The sequence below is a fragment of the Leucoraja erinacea genome, chromosome 1, assembly GCF_028641065.1.
Source record: "Leucoraja erinacea ecotype New England chromosome 1, Leri_hhj_1, whole genome shotgun sequence".
Taxonomy (NCBI): domain Eukaryota; kingdom Metazoa; phylum Chordata; class Chondrichthyes; order Rajiformes; family Rajidae; genus Leucoraja; species Leucoraja erinaceus.
The window spans coordinates 118,005,361-118,023,549 of record NC_073377.1 but is presented as its reverse complement, the minus strand read 5'-3'; the positions used below and the strand labels follow the sequence as shown (position 1 = coordinate 118,023,549).

The 18,189-nt window shown below is 40.6% G+C and overlaps 1 protein-coding gene across 4 annotated transcripts in view; it reads right to left on the bottom strand.

Moving 5' to 3' along the window:
* Positions 1-18,189, bottom strand: part of wrn (WRN RecQ like helicase) — a 108,379-nt gene that overhangs the window by 30,387 nt on the left and 59,803 nt on the right. For all 4 annotated transcript variants that reach the window (XM_055642065.1, XM_055642090.1, XM_055642083.1 and 1 more), the window contains exons 21-27: positions 15,539-15,720; positions 13,392-13,493; positions 6,710-6,802; positions 5,197-5,338; positions 2,150-2,320; positions 383-477; positions 204-279 (exon numbers count right to left, since the gene is read on the bottom strand). In XM_055642065.1, coding sequence (XP_055498040.1) covers positions 204-279; positions 383-477; positions 2,150-2,320; positions 5,197-5,338; positions 6,710-6,802; positions 13,392-13,493; positions 15,539-15,720 — 861 coding nt within the window. The remainder of the gene's footprint in view (positions 1-203; positions 280-382; positions 478-2,149; positions 2,321-5,196; positions 5,339-6,709; positions 6,803-13,391; positions 13,494-15,538; positions 15,721-18,189) is intronic.

Sequence of the window (18,189 nt, the reverse complement as noted above, 5' to 3'; positions counted from 1 at the left end):
CCGAAAAACCCTACGCTTATAAAAGGTATAATGGTTTTCATCACAGGAGCTATAATATACGAAGTAAAAATCTTGTCAACTATCTTCATTTGGAAATACTTAAAAATGTCTCTAGTATACAGATTATACCACAAGGACATTGGACATAGATAATATGCATTATTTACATTAACAAAACAAGTAAAACGATGAATAATAAAAACCTGAAGCTCTGACTGGGTAACCAACGCAGGATCACGTTGCAAGGAAACTGCTGGCGAGGTTGACGGCTGAAACTGACTGTAAAGAAATACATTAAATTATTTAAAGAAAATGGTACTGTTTTAAAATAAAATAAGTACTGAAAACAGAAGTCAAATTCAAATTACTACACCATGCATACACTTTTGGAAGAGCCTGTGGACGCAGTTCTTCAGTGGCTGGAAGCGAAAGAGTACGACAAGACTCATCAGCTGCCTTCTGGAACCACTTTCGCCCCTGTGAACATTAACATTTTTATGAGTTGATTTAATATGATATACCAAAATGTCACTTATCCATTTCCTCCAGAAATGCTATCAGATTCATTGAGTGACTCCATACTACACAAGATTCCAGCATCTGCAGTTCCTTGTGTCACCAGTTCTTAATTTCCTGCTGGAAAGGCAGGCGTTGATTTGGTTAAGCTCCTTTATCCTCAGTCCTTTCCACCATCCTGCCTTTTGACCTTTTATATTCCAGGGAATAAAATTCTCCTTCATGTCATATCTCAGAATTTCACCGTTGGAGTGCTGGTATTCTATACTAGTTAAGGGAGGCTTTAATTTTACAAAATGCCCCCTGGTCAAAGCCAGAAAGCGTGTGCCTTCAAGTCCATTCCAATTGTAAACACAATAAGCATAGACTGATACCCCGAATTATGTATGGCTCTTTAGACGGTTAAAAAACAAATTTTGTAGGATTCATAGTTACTCATTAATGAATATCGCTAAAACAAATTATCTAAATAGAATAGGACTGCATTTAAATGAGAGACTTGTGTGAAAATTGATTGCTGTATTTTCCTAAATGATAACAGCAAATATAGTTTAAAGGCAACTACTGAATATAAAGTGCTTTGACATATCCACGGGTACTGGAAAACCCTTAATCTGCATCTGCTGCTTAAGTGAATTGCCCCTTCAGGAAATGTTTAAGAAGGAACTGCAGATACTAGAAAAATCAAAGGTAGTTAAAAATGCTGGAGAAACTCAGCGGGTGAGGCAACATCTATGGAGCGAAGGAATAGGTGACATTTCGGGTCAAGACTCTTCTTCAGACTGAAGAAGGGTCTCGACCCGAAACATCACCTATTCCTTAGATGCTGTCTCACCCGCTGAGTTCCTCCAGCATTTTTATCTACCTTTGCTCCTTCAGGAATATTATTGAGTGGAAATAAAAGTCAAATGAAAAATGGAAATACATTTATTGGAGCAGCAATCAAAAGTTATCAATACAGTAAAGCTCTGTTAAGCTGTGATTTGGAAATATCAATTGTTCAGCACCTAGATCACCAAGTAATGTCTGCCCTGTTTTTTCTACTCATCCAGATCCCAGTTTCTGCGCTCCTTTCCTCTCACCCATCCCCAATACCTGTGCTCCCTTTCAAGCAACCTGATTCAATGGACAATTTACTATCATAAGGTAACGTCTAAAACAAAGTGCATGAAATATTACATGGACTATCCAATAGTCCAGAATATCCACTAATCTAGCTCCAGACCCCAAGCATGCTGGATTATCGTTGTTTTACTATATTAGAATTAAATATATTTCCACTTGAAATCTAATGAGCAGTGCTGATTGGCAAAATATAATTTCCATTCATTATCTACTTGCTGGAGGCCAATGAGAGATTTGTTTAAAATTGCTAGCAGAAAGGAACGTAATAATCCTTCTGGGATGAAACAAGTATTCTTTATAGGAATGCCAAACATTCACATTTCCTAGCTGTGCCACTACCGAATGCTCATAACGGCATTCATTTAACTCTTTGGAATGAGTATAATTTGTTTTTCAAGATAGGCAGTCAAATTGTTTCTTTGTTACTTTTAATAGAAACCATGTATTTTAATATGTAACTACCCTGTTCCCTCCCAATTGCCAAGCACAAAACGTAAATCAAGCTGACCTTCATAGAAAGAGCAGTTGTGACAGCAAATCTCTTGCAGATGTTATTTTCCTGCAAGAAACCCTCAATGATAAGTAGATGACCCAGTGCCTTCCACCAGCTTTCAGGATTATTCTTTCCACTTCCAAACAGATGGTGATTACGATGCTGTTCTGGCAAACGTTGCGAGTACTACGAATATAAGGAAAGTATTTTCCTCATTTATCAAATAGATCACAGTTACCATGAAATGCATCGCACATTAGTTACATGATTGTCAAGATCCTTGGCTTCCTCTCTTGAAACTAGAGTTTATGAATTATAAAAATTACAAGAAGCTTTATTATAAAGAAGGATGTGGCGGCTGTGGCGGTTTACCAGAATGCTGAATGCATTAGGGAGTATAAGCTATAAGGAGAAGTTGGACTAAACTTGATTGTTTTATCTAGAGGATCAGAGATTGAGACAAGACCTGATAGGTCTATGACATTATGAGAGGCTTAGCTAGGGTAGACAGCCAGAACACATCTCTCAGGGTAGAAATAGCAAATACCAGAGGGCATAGCTTTAAGGTTGGAGGGGAAAGTTTAACAATGTGAAGTTTTTTTTTAATATAGAGAGTGGGTGCTTGGAATATGCCAATAGACAATAGACACAAGAGTAGGCCGTTGGCCCTTCGAGCCAGTACCGCCATTCATTGTGATCACGACTGATCATCCCCAATCAGTACCCCGTTCCTGCCTTCAAAATGCCGTCAGGGTCTTGGTGGAAGCAGACACAGTAGTGGTGGTTTGAGGCTTTTACATAGGCAAATAGATATGCAGAGAATGGAGTCATATGGATCCAAGCATGGGAGATTAGTTTATCATGGCATCATATTCACCAAAGACATTGTGGGCCTAAGGGAATGTTCCTGTGCTGTATAGTTTTATCTTGTATAACTACATGCATTTCAGGGAAATACATTTTAGGAAAGAAGATAAGTCTATAAGAAAAATGTACCCCTTACCAACAAAATACTGCACAACTTTAAAGAGTTTACTTAAATCACCTGCTCTCTAATCCCATCAATCTAAGTAATTGAGGTTACAGATCTCGGGTATTCCTTTAGATAATTTGATCTAAATTATTATCTAATTATCTAAAAGGGGAGTACCCGGAATCTGTAACCTCAATTACGTAGATTGAATGAGATTAGAGAGCACTTGATGTAAATACGTTCTTTAAAACTATGAAGTATTCTGATAATAAGGGGTAAATCTTTCCAATAGTGGAACAGTTAACAATCACAGAACAAAGCTGAACATAATTGCCAAAGAACTAAATTAGACATACAGAATTTTATTTTAAATGTATTGACTAATGATGATATGGATTGCACTACTGAAAAAGGATGGTGGGAAAGAAAATTAAAATAAAAGTTTTATGAATGGAACTGAATATATACCCATAACGTTTTGCAGAGCTCTAGTGTAAAATCAGAATAGGACTAATTAGAGTGCCCTTTAAAGAGCAGGTACAGACACAATGGGTTAATCCTGTACAATAGATTTGTGATTCCAAATCCTATCACAAGACAGCTAAAAATGTAAGCAGCATTATTACTGACTGAAAAACTCTTACTTCAATTATGATTGAAATAGATATATTCACATCCAACACATTCACAGATAACATGAAATATTGGCTCCCCCCGCCCCCCAGACCCTTCCCGAACCACCTTCACCAACCTTTGTTGAAGACAGCCATTCTCAATTCTTTAGTATCAATACAAAATCAACACACCACTGAGAGTCAACATAACAATTTAAAATAACTGCATTGATCAATAGGTATTACAAAATATTATCATTTTGGCTGTAATTTACATCATTTACTGCCTCAAAAGATGCCACAGTTGTTAATTTTTAAAGTTTACTCACACAGAGTTCCTACATCACGTAATGGTGGTAAAGCATTTAAAAAGGAAAGGAAGCAAATCAGAAAGACGACTGATTCCTCACTCCAAGACATACTTTAACACTGGAAAAAAATTACCCAACTGTCAACCTGCCCAGTGTGACACAGAAACTGCCAATAAATCATGGAACAGAGGACAAAATAACTGAAATGCAGCTTAGACCCACTGCCCTGTTGCAATGGACAATTCCCTATGTTGTCTTTGGAAAGGCTGCATTTGGAATATTGTATTTAGTTTTGGTCATGCTGCCACATGCAGGATGTTATTAAACCGGAAAGAGTGCAGAGAAGACTTATGAGGATGCTGCCAGGACTGGACACTGAGCTAGAGGGAGAGGTTGGGCAGGCTAGGACTTTATTCTTTGGAGCAGAGGAGGCTAAAGAGTGATCTTATACAGGTGTATAAAATCATGAGTGGAATAAATAGCGTGAATGCACAGTCTTTTACCCAGAGTAGGGGAATCAAAAACCAAAGGACATAGGTTTGAGAGGGAAAAGATTTATTAAGAACCTGAGGGGCACCTTTTTCAGTCAATGAGTGGTGGGTTGATGGAATGATCTTCCAGAGGAGGTAGCTGATGCAGAAAATATATCAGCATATTAAATATACTTGGACAGGTACATGGATTGGAAAGATTTAGAGGGACATGAGTCAAGCACGGGCAAATGGGACTAGCTGAGATGGGGCACCTTGCTCAGCGGGATGATTTTCCTGTGTTATATGACTATAAATATATGAAAGTATATGCTTTTGTTAAACATACCAAATTCCTATATTGACATGTAAATAATCAAAGCATATAAATATGACACTGAATGTCAGAATAACAGAATTTTAGTTTCATATAACAAATTGACACAACTAGTTCAATTTAAATTTTAAATCACACACACACTGACCAAGATCAGCACATAACCTATTTCCCATACTCCCTCCTCTAATTCAAGGGAAATCTGCAGTGGTATACTGAATGTGATGTAAATTGCCAGTAAAAGTTCAGAAACATGTTAGTTGAAAACAAGTTTTCGGTACTTGAAAACAAGTATCGAAATTCAGCAAAAATATAATTAACACCTGAAACATTTGACATAATATGCAAAGTACTTACAGAACCCCGCAAGAACAAAACAGGAACTCCAATACCAAATCTTTCTCCTAAAATACATATTGCAGTAAGCAGCTGATATACTTCTTTTCCAAAATCTTGCATTTCATTTTCTGGTTCATCTGTAAAAGTACAGCTTCCAATTCTAATAGAAATAACAAGGAAAATTATTTAACATGGGGAATGTGAAATAAATCAAAAACACAAATCAGAAATGTGAAAATTATTATACATATCATGGAGTTAAAACATCCAAAATTCTCTGAACTTTTGTGGTCACCTTTGAAATTCAGTTAACCCAAATGCAAAATCCAAATCCGTGGGGTGAAAGATCATGCAACTACCAAACAGGCTTCATTTGAGAGGCAAAGATAGATATTCCATTGGGTGACTGGCCAAGTCATCAAAAATATTTTTTAAATTGCACATGCCGGAAATCTAATATAAAAACAGAAAATACTGGAAATACTCAACTGGGGTGACTTCTGCAGGTATATAAATAGAGTTAATGTTTCAGGTCAAAGACCTTTTGCCAAACGTCTTCAATCTTCTTTATCTGGTGCTCAACTCAACAGACAAAAGTCTCTGACATAAGGGAAGCATGGACCTAAGCATCCTTCATTTGAATTCCTACTGGCTAAAGCTTTGCCTAAAGTTACAAGTTAGTTATATTCATTGTACCTTATTAAATATTCTGACTTGTCAGGAATTTTGAGAATTATAAGGAAGATGAGTTGGTTAAGGTTTGGTTAACCCTGAAGCTCGCATACTGGGGAGCATGATGGAAAAAAATTGCCAAGAATGTAGGCAATGAGGCTTCCATCCTGGACAGCCACCCAGAAACGGCATCCATTGTGGGAGGACCATCTTCCTGGCCCGACTCATCAGAGTCAACTTGATTTTTTTGGTGGCTTTCCGATCCACCGGAGTCGCCATGATGCCTTCCACCGTCAGAAGCCACTGGCCGTGCCGCCAGTGACTCGGAAGGTGACCGGGACGGCCGCCCGCTACCCGCACTCCTGCGGTCTTCCAAAGTTGTTTTCGTAGCGGACTGCCTCGACCTTTCTTTCATTACTTTTTCCATTGCGGTCTCGCTCCTGTAAGACAAGATTTCCCGCCCGGAAAAAGACCTCAGCTAAGTTTTAAAAACTTACCTCAGAGTTTTTAACTTACCGCTGGTGGAGCTGTGCCCTGCCAGCCAGTCATTTCGCCATGCGTCAGACGTAATGACGCGCATGCGGACTGGCAGGCCTTCTTCACGGAATCACTCACGTGACTCCGAAGTAAAATTTCATGTAAAATTACAATAATATGGGAAATATTAACAAAACTGTAATTTTTAAATGCATACACAATTTATTTATCCCCATAGGACACTATGGATAAATTATAAAACTGGACCTCAATGAGAAATACATATCTGAATTCTACGAAGCCTGTGTTGCACATCAATCATCTTTATTCGCAAAAGAACACCTTGATCATTAATCGTCTGACTGATTGCAGGATCACTTACCTTGATTTACAATTGTCACAACATCTATCAGTTCCAATGATCCCAAGAGTGGCTTTCCTGAGCTTTTCATCTTCAAAATGGGACAAGATAATACTGCAGAAACAGAATAAATGGAATCAGTACAAAGCATCAGACAAACATTCCGGTGAGAACGTTCTGTACCCTAACCCAATAATTGTAAAACATGTTTTGTTCAGGATTTCAAATGAATTAAATAGGGTGGGGTGGGAATGGATGTTTCAGTGTGAGATGTGCAAGGAAATGTTGATCTATCAATGGTCTTAATTGAACGTCTTTCAATTCATAGCCAGCAAATTATTTTTTCTTAAATGTCGTCACATGTAGCCAATGCGACATAGTAAGTTCCTACAAACTATAACCACATGCATTACATAGTGCACTGAATGTGGGAAAAGATTCCAACAGATATTCAAGCAAAGAACATAGAAAAGTATAGCACAAGGAAAGCCCTTTGGCCCATAATGTCTGTGTCAAACATAATGCCAAGTTAAACTAATCTCATCTGCCAGTATATGATCGATATCCCTCCATACAAGTGGGCCTATCTAAAAGCCTCTTAAACTCCACTATTGTATCTGCCACCATCACCGTTGCTGCATGCTCCAGACACCCACCACTCTCTAACAAAAAAACCTGCCCACACATCCCCATTAAACTCTGACCCTCTCATCTTAAAGCATCCCTTCTAATCTTTGACATTTCCAACCTGAGAAAAAGGTTCTGACAACCGACTATGTTCTATAGTTCTATCCGGACTTCCACAATCTCCAGCATTCCAGAGAAAACAATTACGGGCAGTCACGGTACCGCAGCGGTAGAGTTGCTGACTTACAGCGAATGCAGCGCCGGAGACCCGGGTTCGATCCCGATTACGGGAGCTGTCTGTACTGAGTTTGTACGTTCTCCCCGTGACCTGCGTGGGTTTTCTCCGAGATCTTCCGGTTTTCTCCCACATTCCAAAGACGTACAAGTTTGTAGGTTAATTGGCTACGTAAATGTAAAAAATGTAAAAATTGCCCCTAGTAGGTGTAGGACAGTGTTAATGTGGGTGGGTTGCTGGTCGGAGGGGACCCGGTGGGCCGAAGGGCCTGTTTCCGTGCTGTATCTCTAAAACTAAAAAAATATATTTAATCCAAGTTTATCCAATTTATCCATGTAGCTAATACCACAAAATCTAGTCAGCATTCTGGTAAACCTCTTCTGCACCCTCTCCAAAGCCTCCACATCCTTCCTGTAATGTGGTGACCAGAACTGTATGCAATACTCCAAATGTGGCCTAACCAAAGTCTTATAGAGCTGCATCAAAACTTCCTGACTCTTATACACAATGTCCTAACGAATGAAGGCAAGCAGACCATACCCTTTCTTTGCCAGTCTCACCACTTATGTTGCCACTTTTAGGGAGCTATAATCCTGGACCCCAGGATCCCTCCATACATCAATGCTATTACGGGTCTTGCCATCAGCTATATACCTTCCCCTTACATTCAACCTCCCAAAGGGTAAAGCCTCAAACTTTCTCAGATTAGTCAATCACAGGTTACTTGTTGCTTGAAACATTTGATTCTACTTTAGTTTAGATTAGAGATACAGCATGGAAACAAGCCCATTGGCCCAAGTCCGCACAGACTAGCGATCCTCGCACTATCCTACACACACGAGGGACAATTTACAATTATACCATGCCAGTTAGCCTACAAACCTGTACAACATTTGGAGTGTAGGAGGAAACCGGAGATCCCATAGAAAACACACAATGGGCTACTGCGCTTCCCTCACTTGTTTTACCTTCAGGTACTTTTATTATCTTCGGTGGGGCATAGAATTCACTGCAAATATGAAATGGCAGGAACATGCAAAGATGGATTCCCAGGTGTCAGCGAGGATGATGTATTTCTTCAAGGAGGCTTTGACCACATTTGAAAATTTTGCCCACCTCTTCTATTGAGAACTTGCAATAAAGTATTTTGGAAGCTTGGTGTCATGCATGCAAACAAATGCAACAATGCTGACAATTTAATTAGGGTTGCAATACTGGGAACATTACTATGGGAGAAATTATGAATAGTGGACCATTTATCCTAGCAGAAGCTTGACGATTTTGCAGGATAACATCGGTGGTATCTCTCCAGTTTCCAGATATACTTAAAGAAGATAATCAGAAACATATAGTAGGGCAGGTTGTTGAGTGGACCATAGTTTGTACCAGGTACGAGGTCTTGATCTACAGACATGCTCCTCTTCAGTCAGCCAAAGGCTGCATTGGCAACTGAAGGCAATTATGAATGTCATAATTCATGTGTGCCTTTGCTGAGAGATGGCTCCCATTTTATCGTAACTGGTCCAAGGTTTCCAGGGCCTCACCATTAATCTTTATTGTCAGAGTTCAGGTGTCGGTTGGCAGAGCATCTTTGTTCTGCTGAGGTTGAATGTTATCGTGAGTCCACTAAGGCGTCAACCTTGGCCCACAAACTTATTGACATGCAAGCATTATCTTCATTCCGATGATCTTCATCAGCATCATATTCATTATCCACACACAATTTAACTTCTGAGGTAGGGGTACCCTTAGTTTTGGAGTAGCAGAAACTTTGTTTGAACAGTTTCTCATTTCAGTCTTGTAGAAAACTTGGAAGCGAGTGCATCATTGTGGCAAGAAAGGTTGAATGAAGTGTGGGACAATGCTACATCATTGTTTGACGCTATCTGGAACAAGATTAACTCTGAAGTGGACATGATGAAGCAAATACAAGAGAGATCATTTTTTAGGGGTGCTGAGGAAGAGGATTTCTTGGAATGTATGCGGGATAGTTATCTAAATCAACATGTAGAGGAACCAACGAGAGAGCAGGCTATTTTAGACTTGGTATTGAGTAATGAGGAAGGGTTAGTTAGCAATCTTGTTGTACGTGCCCCCTTGGGCAAGAGTGACCATAATATGGTTGAGTTCTTCATTAGGATGAAGAGTGACATTGTTAATTCAGAAACAATGTTTCTGAACTTAAAGAAAGGTAACTTTGAGGGTATGAGACGTGAATTGGCCAAGATTGACTGGCAATTAATTCTAAAAGGGTTGACGGTGGATATGCAATGGAAGACATTTAAAGACTGCATGGATGAACTACAAAAATTGTTCATACCAGTTTGGCAAAAGAATAAATCAGGGAAGGTAGTACATCCATGGATAACAAGGGAAATCAGGGATAGTATCAAAGAGAAGGATGATGCATACAAATTAGCCAGAAAAAGCAGCATACCGGAGGACTGGGAGAAATTCAAAGACCAGCAGAGGAGGACAAAGGGCTTAATTAGGAAAGGGAAAATAGATTATGAAAGAAAACTGGCAGGGAACATAAAAACTGACTGCAAAAGTTTTTATGGATATGTGAAAAGAAAGAGATTAGTTAAAACAAATGTAGGTCCCTTGCAGTCAGAAACAGGTGAGTTGATCATGGGGAACAAGGATATGGCGGACCAATTGAATAACTACTTTGGTTCCGTCTTCACTAAGGGAGACATAAATAATTTGCCGGAAATAGCAGGGGACCACGGGTCAAAGGAGTTGGAGGAATTGAGTGAAATCCAGGTTAGCCGGGAAGTGGTGTTGGGTAAATTGAATGGATTAAAGGCCGATAAATCCCCAGGGCCAGATAGGCTGCATCCCAGAGTACTTAAGGAAGTAGCTCCAGAAATAGTGGATGCATTAGTAATAATCTTTCAAAACTCTTTAGATTCTGGAGTAGTTCCTGAAGATTGGCGGGTAGCAAACGTAACCCCACTTTGTAAGAAGGGAGGGAGAGAGAAAATGGGGAATTACAGACCAGTTAGTCTAACATCGGTAGTGGGGAAACTGCTAGAGTCAGTTATTAAAGATGGGATAGCAGCACATTTGGAAAGTAGTGAAATCATTGGACAAAGTACGAAAGGTAAATCATGTCTGACGAATCTTATAGAATTTTTCGCGGATGTAACTAGTAGCGTGGATAGGGGAAAACCAGTGGATGTGGTGTATCTGGACTTCCAGAAGGCTTTCGACAAGGTCCCACATAAGAGATTAGTATACAAACTTAAAGCACACGGCATTGGGGATTCAGTATTGATGTGGATAGAGAACTGGCTGGCAAACAGGAAGCAAAGAGTAGGAGTAAACGGGTCCTTTTCACAATGGCAGGCAGTGACTAGTGGGGTACCGCAAGGCTCAGTGCTGGGACCCCAGCTATTTACAATATATATTAATGATCTGGATGAGGGATGAGGAAGGCAATATCCCCAAGTTTGCGGATGACACTAAGCTGGGGGGCAGTGTTAGCTGTGAGGAGGATGCTAGGAGACTGCAAGGTGACTTGGATAGGCTGGGTGAGTGGGCAAATGTTTGGCAGATGCAGTATAATGTGGATAAATGTGAGGTTATCCATTTTGGTGGCAAAAACGGGAAAGCAGACTATTATCTAAATGGTGGCCGATTGGGAAAGGGGGAGATGCAGGGAGACCTGGGTGTCATGGTACACCAGTCATTGAAGGTAGGCATGCAGGTGCAGCAGGCAGTAAAGAAAGCGAATGGTATGTTAGCTTTCATTGCAAAAGGATTTGAGTATAGGAGCAGGGAGGTTCTACTGCAGTTGTACAGGGTCTTGGTGAGACTACACCTGGAGTATTGCGTACAGTTTTGGTCTCCAAATCTGAGGAAGGACATTATTGCCATAGAGGGAGTGCAGACGGTTCACCAGACTGATTCCTGGGATGTCAGGACTGTCTTATGAAGAAAGACTGGATAGACTTGGTTTATACTCTCTAGAATTTAGGAGATTGAGAGGGGATCTTATAGAAACTTACAAAATTCTTAAGGGGTTGGACAGGCTAGATGCAGGAAGATTGTTCCCGATGTTGGGGAAGTCCAGGACAAGGGGTCACAGCTTAAGGATAAGGGGGAAATCCTTTAAAAGCGAGATGAGAAGAACTTTTTTCACACAGAGAGTGGTGAGTCTCTGGAACTCTCTGCCACAGAGGGTAGTTGAGGCCAGTTCATTGGCTATATTTAAGAGGGAGTTAGATGTGGCCCTTGTAGCTAAGGGGATCAGGGGGTATGGAGAGAAGGCAGGTACGGGATACTGAGTTGGATGATCAGCCATGATCATATTGAATGGTGGTGCAGGCTCGAAGGGCCGAATGGCCTACTCCTGCACCTAATTTCTATGTTTCTATGTTAGGGCAGCCAGTTTCAAGGTAGATTCTTCATCGTCAAATATTTTTGTGAGGTTGAGAAAGGTTGGAAATAGTGGCTGGTGCAGTTCCATGTACTTTATTTGGAGTTGCTGTGTGCTGAAGATCATATCCACTGTGCCTCTGGATGTGCTAAGTTTACACTGTAATTCAAGTGGCAGCTCCTCAGACACAGGGAGGAAGTAACTGAGGACAACACTGGCGATGACTTCCCATGGCAGACTGAAAGGAATTTCTTCTTTAAATACTGTCTCTTTCTTGACGAACATTAGAATTTTAATGTCTCAGAGGCCCCGCGGCATATCCTCCTCTACATTTATTAAACGTGGATTTATGGTTGGAGTTCTTCACTGCTTTGAAAGCCACCTTCCAAAGCAATGACAGGGAGATCCAAGAGATAGTTAATATTAATTGTAAACAAAAAGTAGTCCTTCATTGGAAGCCCTATGTGAAAAGGAACAGCTCAATAGACACCTGAAGGTTGAGTCCCATGTACTAGTGAGTGGAAATACGGGAGGGGAATACAGTAACTTGTGTGCGTTCTTCAATTGTGCCATCACCTGTTGGCAGTAACACGTTGAGAACCTCCTCACCCATAATGCTGTGCTTGATTCTATTCCACAGAAACATATTTGTTCCAGTCTTGTTGTTGCTCATGGTCAAAAATAAGTTAAAAATAGCCTATTCCAAGTAAAAATGCTGTTTAACCCACATTGCAGTTTGGCAATATAGACAGCAGTGGTTGGGAAATATGGTAGAAAGGGAGATCTGGACGTTGCTACAATATATTTGTCATGAGATTTTGGAAAGGGTGAAGAATGAGGAATAAAGGTATGACAGCTTTGTAGGACACCCTTCAATCTTTGAAAGGTGCAGAAATCTTTAAACGTGCAGAGATGAAAAGAGTGGACCCAGGTCAGTGCAGTCCACCAGCTAGATAATCAAAGATTGGTATGGTTGGCCACGATAATGGGTATGGAATGATCAAGGAGAATGAAAAGAGATTATGGACCAAGGTCACAATCATGTTCCATGTGATTTTAAACTTTGATTATGGCAGTTTCGGTATCATAGAAGGGATTAAATCCAGATTGGAAGATTCAAATCAGGCATTAAAGGGGAGGAATTAATCAAAGAATAAGATCAAAGAATGCTTAACTGGTTATTGAAGTAATTAATGTTAGCTCCCTACTCCTCCTTTAATAGTTCAATTGAGTTGTCCATCCTCATTTAAGTAGACCAGTACTCAGTTGAAAGTGTGTTTTAAAAGATAGAATTTCTGACAATTCAACCCACATCCTTGTTTATATATTTAGATATTTGCAGGGAATGCCAGAACACAAGCTCTGACTTAAAAATGACTGCTATCAAACAGATCCAAACTGGCACTGGCTGACAGAGAAAATGTATAAAACCTATGCAATAAGAACAAAGGATTTACTTTCTTCTGCACTTGGATGATGCGAGGTATTGCTTTATTTTTTCCATCATCTTAATTTTGTAGTTACGGAATCGTAAATTCTTAATGTCATTCAACAGGTGCCTACAGAAGAAATAACCACATCAATTACAAAATACACATGTTCCCAATATACAGGTTTATTACCATATTCACAAATAACATGATACCGTAATACTCACTTCAGTTTTTCCAGTGAAGCCTTCACTGAAAGCAAGTTTGTAATGCAAGTATATTGGTGAACTCATTCGAGCTAACTACATGTTGGTGTGCAACATAACTTAGTCTAACTAGCTTTCTAAATTTATCTTCCCTGAGAAATAAGCATTTTGTTGGTGCTTGATCAATAATTTTCAACAGCACATTTAAAAATGGAAATATAGAACCACTGTTTAAAATCACAATGTACCTGGTTCTAGTGTGATATCCGACCTACTGCCCTCAGATTGGTAAATGTTTAGTAAGGCATAGCTTCCATTATTCTTTTGCAACACAACTTACACACACACACACACATTCAAAGGATTCACTTGCATTTTTGTGTCTTTGTTGGTTTAATGCATATATATATATATATATATATATAAATTCCATACGAACAGTGCCATGTCACAAATGTAAAAGGGGATTTTAAATGATGTTAAACTCCAACAACTCAATAAAATCAGAACTTTGATACTGCCAAACCAGCTGATCTTCCACGCAATTGCATATTTTCCTGATAATACCCCTGCACCTTAATTCACTGCTTTTTGAATCTGAAGGGAGTATGAGAAACAGGGGCCCTGGCGAGTCCAAAGGGAGTGCAGGAAAATGGGACTGCTGTGGGTTTAAAGGAAGCACAGAAGCAGGGCTCCATTTAAGCCAGATAACAAACTATCAGAATTTCCGAAAAACAAAAAATGGGATAACAGGAGTTTTCCAGTAGTTTAAACCTGTACTCTACAATTCAGTATTTTCTTCGGATAGGGAGTGATCATCCAGGATTCTTAATTCTGATTCAAAATACGAGTCCCTACAGAAAAGTGTATGTGGTGGGCCCCGAGTCAAGATTAAAAGCTCTCCATCTTGATTCATTGGTGAAAAATCATCAATTAGTGCAGGATCAGTAGGCTTCTGGCACCTTTGTGTCAGCCAAGAAATCAAGAGTAAAGAGAGTAAAGGGCCTGTCCCACTTACGTGACCTTGGCACGCAAATTACGCGACCTCGTGGTTGCGTGAGGTGCACAGGCATCGTATGGCCACGTGGGGCCAGTCCCACTGAGAAGAGCGGAGGGGTATGCAGTTGTGTGCGACATCGCGTGGGGCTCCGAAATTTTTATAGCGAAACAAAATCTTTGCATGCCAACGGTCTGTCGCGGAACTGACGGCCAAAGTGTGACATGACCAAGATCCTGGCGCGACGCAACGTCTCACTTTCAACAGCAGCAGAAGCAGGCAAACAATCTCCGAACTCGGCCTGGGGCTCACGGCCGTTGCGGTCCAGATCCGCCCCCACTCCTACTCCCAGAGCGGGGCCAAGAAAATTGAAGATAGACACAAAATGCTGGAATAACACAGCGGGACCAGCAGCATCTCTGGAGAGAAGCAATGGGTGATGTTTCAGGTCAAGCCCCTTCTTTCAGACTGAAGAAGAGTCTCGACACGAAACATCACCCATTCCTTCTCTCCAGAGATGCTGCTGGTCCAGCTGAGTTACTCTGGCATTTTGCGCCCATCTTCAAATGACGTCAGGCGCTCCAGACGGCTGTGCAGTCGAATGAAGTCACGCGCGACCTTCACGGGACCGTTGAGGCTCAACGCGACCACGAGGTCGCGTTATTAGTGTGCCAAGGACAGGTAAGTGGGACAGGGGCTTTATAGTGCATTCAGAAAGTATTCAGGCAATTGTAAATTGTCCCTAGTGGGTAGAATAGTATTAATGTAAGCGGTGATTGCCGGTCGGCGAGGACTTTGTGGGCCGAAGAGCCCGTTTCCACGATGTATCTCTGAAGATACAGAATTTTGCCATTAAGAACGATGTCATTATGCAAAATAAAGTCACATAAAGGGCATTCTCTCTGACCACAAACGGTGCACATCCCCTTCTGGAAATACTCACCTATTCATCTGGAACAATGTTTTCATACCTGTTAAACGTAATGTCAGAAGGACTCCACAAGACATGGCAAGCACTGGCCAAACCATCTCGCCCAGCTCTCCCAATTTCTTGATAGTATGATTCCATTTCTTTTGGTGCTCCATAATGAATGACTTTACGGATATCAGGCTTGTTAATTCCCATGCCAAATGCAATTGTAGCCACCACACACTGGCAAAACAAAATGCCCCATTGAAAATTTGAAATACTAAATTAGAACATTCTGTACAGTTGTAACATGTATAAATAAATGTACAGAATAAAACCACAACCCATAATTTGCACTTGAAATATATGGCAAGAATAACAATCCTTATTCATGATCAAATCCAAAAGAAACCCCATTAACGACTAATCTGAAGGTTTAAAGAAGCATCCCGACCTGAAATTTAATCTCTTCATCGTCTCCAGACCCTGTCCTGCTGAGTTACTCCAGCATTTTTATGTCCTTTAATTTGAAGTTAAACATGGAAATGAAATAATATTTATCAGGGGTAAGTTATTGTCTGGTTCAATTAAATAGTTTGTGCTGCATATAGTTGTGGCATTTGTACATTGAATCTGAACTAAAATGTGTGACAGGAAAATTATTTTTAATCTAGCAGTCTTGAGAACTAATTACTGATATTATTTCTGGCACCATATACAATGGGCTGAAAGGTATTTACCTCTGGATGGCAGGTCTGCCAAATAATTGCAAAGTCAGCACTGGAGTCCAGGGGTGAAGCACAAAAAGTCTGCGTTCTGGGCCAAGGTGCAGTAACATCTCTGACCAGGCAATAACAACTTCAGGTATGTGTTTACATTCATGCCTTAAATTAATTTCCAGCAGTTTTGTCATTTTCAATTGGGTAAGTATCTCTCAATTGTAAATATCACTGCTTCTTATCAGACACACCCAATCATGAATGAAATAAGCCTTTGATATTAGCAAGCTGCCATGGGGAATCAGGGTGATTGAGAAACAGGATTTTTTTCAATACTCATAATACACCTTGCCCCATTGGACAACCGGGCTACAAGTCAACTTGTCCTTTGAAGAGCTGCAAAAGATAAAGGTGTTACAGAAAAAGCAGATAGTAGCTGGGGAGCAAGAGGAATGGCTACACGTGACAGACAGAGTTGAGCATTATTTGGACGATGTACTTTATGATCATAGGTCGTACCAATTCTTACAATAACCCATTTCCTTTGGTAATGTCACTCAGTCTTTTGTTTATTTAATATTAATGCTCAAAAAAGTAATAGAAACATAGAAAATAGGTGCAGGCCATTCGGCCCTTCGAGCCTGCACCGCCATTCAATATGACCATGGTTGATCATCCAACTCAGTATCCTGTACCTGCCTTCTCTCCATACCCCCTGATCCCTTTTGCCACAAGGGCCACATCTAACTCCCTCTTAAATATAGCCAATGAACTGGCCTCAACTACCTTCTGTGGCAGAGAATTCCAGAGATTCACCACTCTCTGTGTGCAATTTTTTTTTCTCATCTCGGTCCTAAAAGATTTCCCCCTTATCCTTAAACTGTGACCCCTTGTTCTGGACTTCCCCAACATCGGGAACAATCTTCCTGCATCTAGCCTGTCCAACCCCTTAAGAATTTTGTACGTTTCTATAAGATCCCCCCTCAATCTTCTAAATTCTAGCGAGTACAAGCCGAGTCTATCCAGTCTTTCTTCATATGAAAGTCCTGACATCCCAGGAATCAGTCTGGTGAACCTTCTTGGTACTCCCTCTATGGCAAGAATGTCTTTCCTCAGATTAGGAGACCAAAAATGTACACAATACTCCAGGTGTGGTCTCTTCAAGACCCTGTACAACTGCTCCTATACTCAAATCCTTTTGCTATGAATGCTAACATACCATTCGCTTTCTTCACTGCCTGCTGCACCTGCATGCTTACTTTCAATGACTGGCGTAACATGACACCCAGGTCTCGTTGCATCTCCCCTTTTCCTAATCGGCCACCATTCAGATAATAGTCTACTTTCCTGTTTTTGCCACCAAAGTGGATAACCTCACATTTATCCAAATTATACTGCATCTGCTATGCATTTGCCCACTCACCCAGCCTATCCAAGTCACCTTGCAGCCTCCTAGCATCCTCCTCACAGCTAGCACTGCCCCCCAGCTTCGTGTCATCCGCAAACTTGGAGATGCTGCATTCAATTCCCTCGTTCAAATCAATTTAATATTTACTGTAAATAGCTGGGGTCCCAGCACCGAGCCTTGCGGTACCCCACTAGTCACTGCCTGCCATTGTGAAAAGGACCCGTTTACTCCTACTCTTTGCTTCCTGTCTGCCAGCCAGTTCTCTAGCCACATCAATACTGAACCCCCAATACCGTGTGCTTTAAGTTTGCATACTAATCTCTTATGTGGAACCTTGTCGAAAGCCTTCTGAAAGTCCAGATATAACACATCCACTGGTTCTCCGTTATCCATTCTACTAGTTACATCCTCGAAAAATTCTATAAGATTCGTCAGACATGATTTACCTTTTATAAATCCATGCTGACTTTGTGCAATGATTTCACCACTTTCCAAATGTGCTGCTATCCCATCTTTAATAACCGACTCTAGCAGTTTCCCCACTACTGATGTTAGACTAACTGGTCTGTAATTCCCCGTTTTCTC